At 46.0% G+C, this 4,767-nt stretch overlaps 1 protein-coding gene across 2 annotated transcripts in view; it reads right to left on the bottom strand.

The window, feature by feature from the left end:
• Nucleotides 1-2,212: 2,212 nt before the first annotated feature.
• SUSD6 (sushi domain containing 6) overlaps nt 2,213-4,767 on the bottom strand; it is a 163,120-nt gene continuing 160,565 nt past the window's right edge. For both annotated transcript variants that reach the window (XM_019519154.1, XM_019519155.1), the window contains exon 6: nt 2,213-3,805. In XM_019519154.1, coding sequence (XP_019374699.1) covers nt 3,780-3,805 — 26 coding nt within the window. In that variant the 3' untranslated portion in view covers nt 2,213-3,779. The remainder of the gene's footprint in view (nt 3,806-4,767) is intronic.

Below are 4,767 nucleotides of genomic sequence, written 5' to 3' on the forward strand. Positions count from 1 at the left end.
TGGGTTGCTTAAGGTTCAGCCCTTCAATCCTCATTCCTATGGACTAAAATGAGAGTTCAGGCATGCCATATTCCTTCTAGGGCCCCATTGCCCCTAGTGATGTCCCCTATCTTCAAACTTTTACAAGGTATGGAAGGAAACAGCCTACTTGCTGCTCTGTAAAAAAGCAGGAACTTTCCCCCCCATTTTAAAAACTCCAACAAATAGTTCAGTCCCTTCTCCCCTCCCTTATTCACTCTCATTTTATATGTACAAAACCTCTAAAACTGAGGGCTTAGGGTGGAAGAACAGGTTAATCCAAGAGCTGTTCCCACTTGTTTTGTCTTGCATGGGATCTAACATCTCTACTTCCCATGGCTTTTCCTATAGAGGAACACTGTGCTCTGGTCTTCTGCAAGTGCCAGGACAGCTGGAGTCATCTGAGGTTACCAACCAGCGTGCTGTGACTAAACTATCCTCACCCAAAGCAGTGTTTCAGTGTCAGCAGCTGATGTTTCATCCTCTTAAAAATCAAAGAGGTGCTGATTGGTTTTGTGTTGATTATGAAATTCACTCTCTCTCACACACACACACACACACACACACACACACACACGAAAATACTATGAGAGAAACAAACTTAAAACACCCCTTTTTTCCAGTGCTTGTCTTTTTCCAATTGATAATACTTCCTTTCAGTTGAGGGCTAATCACACTGTAAGAATAGGGGTGAGTGAGCAGGGCCATTTTGTGTGGTTTTTGTTGGGCGAGTGCCTGCTGGTTTCAACGTGCAGTGTAGTGCAGTGCAAAGTCAGGCCTCAGTACCAGTTTCCAGTGGCATTAAGAGAATGTACTTTTCTGTCCCCTCAGTGTTGAACTGAGTTTAGGGTACAGATCCTCCAAGGGAGGATGTTAGTGCAATTGGTCTCCATCAGCTCAATTATTAGGGACCTTAAGCTAATTAAAACAACTCATTCCATATTGTATGCCTTGCAAGAGCAGAGGACAATGGCATTGTACTCCTGCCCTGCCCAAGCACTTTGCTAAGAAATGTGAGATCAGTGCACAGACACACTCAGCTCAACTTGGATCAAAGAGGCGATTTTGGTAAGGAAAGATTTTTAAAAACCTAATTTTTTTTGTCCTATTTCACTTTAAAATTCCAGTGCAAACGACACACAAATGAAAAATCTTACCTCTGCACTGTTTGAAATGCAAACACTGCAGTAGAGATAAGCGGAAAATGAAACTGAGTAGACACAAGTGGAATTTCTATTGATCAAACTGAAAGAAAGACAAAAGCCACCCAGGACAAGGAAAGTTGGATTGCCAAATTTCTGCTGTAAGCTAGGGTGCTGTGAATAGCACAGGTAAAGAAGGTTGGTTAAAAACATACTATCTTGAACTTGACTGCATCTCTTAAGCCATTCTTGTGACAAACTGATTTACTAGTTGGAGGAAAGAGATATATAATGCACTGCTACAGCTGCCTTAGAAATTAACAGGCAAGTGTAAATGAACAGGGGAGGCAGATTGCTGGCTAAACACTGCAGCCAATCGCTGCCTGCTGGAGAGTGAGCTAAACCTCAGCTGCTACACTCATAATTTTTTTTTGGAAAGAGGTACAATTGTGTGCATGTGTGGGAGGGAGAACTCGGGGGAAATTATAAATAGAAGTGGAGTCCACCCATGATTGGGAAAAGAAGTAGTGTCTACCCACAAGTTACAACTTGCTGTGTAAGGCCATCTCTCATTGCTCCCATTGAATTGTATTAGAAATTGAATCTGAGCACAGCGAGTATGTTTCCTGTAGGGAACCCCACCTAGAACAACCCTCAGCATGTACTAACAAGGTCCTACATTCTCCATCTTTGTGGGTATACTCCTAACTTATATACTGTAGCCCACTGTTTAAATACCTGCCATGCCCTCTCCCCAAGCACCAGGCAAGGAAACCACACTGCATTCATTCATGCTTTTAAAAAGATGTTTAGCAAACACATTGTTCTCCCACCCATGAAGACAACTATGGGATGGGGACTATAACACATGCTCAGAGATCTGTTGGGATAAAACAGTCACACGACTCTGATGGCAGAAAGTCAGGAAGAGATGTTTGAACCATTTAGAAAGCGATGACCCAGCCTTCCACTGCTCAGCACTGCACTACCGCTGACAAGGTCAGCAGGGATCCCAACTCCAAGGCCAAAACATTTCCTGGCTAGGTTCCCCCCCCCCACTGACCACATTTTTCAAACATAAGGAGGGTTTGTGAGGTCAGGAGGCACATGAAAAGCCCTTATGCTGCTTGAGGGAGAGGGGAGCAGAATGAAGGGAGGGGAAAGTATTCCTGACATAGTTTTTCGTTTTAAAGTCATGTAAAGTTCTAGGGGTTGGTGGCTTACAAGCTGAAGCAGGAACAAGCCCTTACTATTTATTCAAAGTTTCAAGGGCTGTAAACTAAAGGGCAAACTTGCTGCCCCTTACAGTGCTCCCCCACCCCACCCCATGGCAGCACCTTCTGACATGATGGCCCAAGTAGGACCTCTTTAAAACCAGAAGCAATGTAGTCCCATCTGCATGGCTCCATGGGTGAGCTAACTGGCTCCATCACTCAACAGTGCTATTTAACTGCCCTTGCACTACTTTCTGTTTGGGAAGCAGCCCATCCAGAGTAGCACAATGTGAATGAGGGCTGCTACTCAGGATGGAAAATGTACTATGTAAACCTAGCCAGAGCCACTTGAAGCCCTCAAAAGCAGGGCTTTAGAGATGTCAAGGCTCAATCCTAGCGCACACTGGTGTCAACTGAATGTGGCTAACCTCCAGTTACCATAGGCTTGGTTAAAATGCAAATCAGAGGATCCAAGTAGTACTATCAATCTGCTTGCTTTTGGCCTTGTTGAGAGCTGGCCACGCTCAGAAATTATCTCAGATTAACACCTGAAGCTGCCCCTACACTAGCCCAACCCTGGAAGAACTGCTAATAGTTTTCAGTGAAAACACAGCCCCAGACTTCTAGACACAAAAATACCAAGTGGATTATGGAGTGATATTGGGATTCTGGAGTGGAAACCTGCAGATTTACAATCATGCTGCTTTTTCAGCAGGATTTTGTAAGGGACAGAAGGCATCCCCAGAAACCTGTAAAAGACACCAGAGTTCTCTGTTTTTACCATCGCTAGCAATACCCAATAACTTGTTATTGGGCAACTAAGTAACAGAGGGCACCACTTCATCTTAACAATGCTGAACACTGTTGGATAGTGTAGATTACCCATTCTGGAACTTCAGTCAAGCCCAGGCTTGGCAGTCTGAGGGAATCCTGTCCTGTCCTAGATGCAAGGGGATGCTGGAAGAAGAGCCTATATATAAACCACATCTGCACTCAGTGAGCAAGTAGTCCTTGGCCCCTGCATTCTGTGCAGCAGAAGAGCTTGCGAGGCCTGTGAGAAGCTGCAACAAGCCAGTGTGAGAAGGAGAAAGGCACAAGTAAATAGCAGCTCTGCAGAGACTGCTGTCAAACAACTGGCTGGGGGAGGGAAGAGGGAAGAGCTCAACTTCATTACATTACTTGAGCCTGTAATGCAGATGGAATGGGGAGGCCAGAACTGCACCAACCCCAGTTGCGCATTGAGGAGGCAACCTGGCGACATCCTTTGGATCATGAGGTGAGGGGTCTCTGCTTGGAGGTATCCAGGGCACAGCTCGCAAGGGTGGGGAAGGTTGCACAGAGTGCTTGCATCCCAAGGAAGAAAGGAGAAACCAAGAGGAAGAAGGCTAAACAAGTGCAGCAGGCCTCATGCTTCCTTCAACAATGGAATATCTGGGAGGGAAAAAAAAAAGAGAGAGAAGTCAACATAAGGCTCTCCATAGCGTTTCTAACAGACAGCAGCAACGTACATGTGAGGGCCTTAAATTTTAGTTCAACGTAGACACTCAATATGGTGACAAAGCACCATTCTCTCTCTCTCTCTCAACATACAACCATCCAGTACCTGTCTCCAATAGCCTGGTTTTTCTGAAGGTTTGAAATCAAGAGTTTCTTATTACTTGATCTAACAATCATGGAAAAGACTCGTTTCAATATAACCTGCATCTGACTAGGAGCAATGTAGGCTCCCATGTAGCCATGGGGGTCAGACTGCCAGAGCTACAGCCTTAGAAGCACAGATTGCCAAGCACAGACAGACCCTGCAGCTCTGTGGGAGTGGCATCCAATTTCCGCAGTCTGAGAATCTTTTGGATGAGTTTCTGGCATCCCCTCCCACATCCTTCTCGGCTCGGCTAGTCACATATTTGAGGTTTTAGTCTCATATCTGGGAATTCTGGTAGGTATTTCCCTCTAGGGTCATTTGCTTATTACTGCTGAGGAAGCTTCTGACTGATATTAACATATTTAATAACTTCTTTGCCTCTGTCTTCCTCAGTAAGGACCAGAACTGCCGCCTCCCTGCTGGGCCCCCTTCGGGCCCCGGGGAGGCTCACCTGGGCCTAGAGTGAGTGAGGATTTAGTTAGGGAGCTTCTGGAGGGGCTGGACGTTTTTAAGTCAGCTGGCCCGGATGATCTTCACCCTAGAGTCCTAAAGGAACTGGCTGGGGTCATTGCAAGTCCCCTGGCACGGCTTTATGAACACTCGTGGTGCTCTGGAGAGGTGCCGGAGGATTGGAAGAGGGCCAACGTGGTTCCCATCTTCAAAAAGGGGAGGAAAGAGGACCCGGGGAACTACAGGCCAGTCAGCCTTACCTCGATCCTGGGCAAGCTGTTCGAGAAAATTATTCTGGCAC

This window comes from Gavialis gangeticus, unplaced genomic scaffold (genome assembly GCF_001723915.1).
Source record: "Gavialis gangeticus isolate Ggan-Ray unplaced genomic scaffold, GavGan_comp1, whole genome shotgun sequence".
Classification (NCBI taxonomy): Eukaryota; Metazoa; Chordata; order Crocodylia; family Gavialidae; genus Gavialis; species Gavialis gangeticus.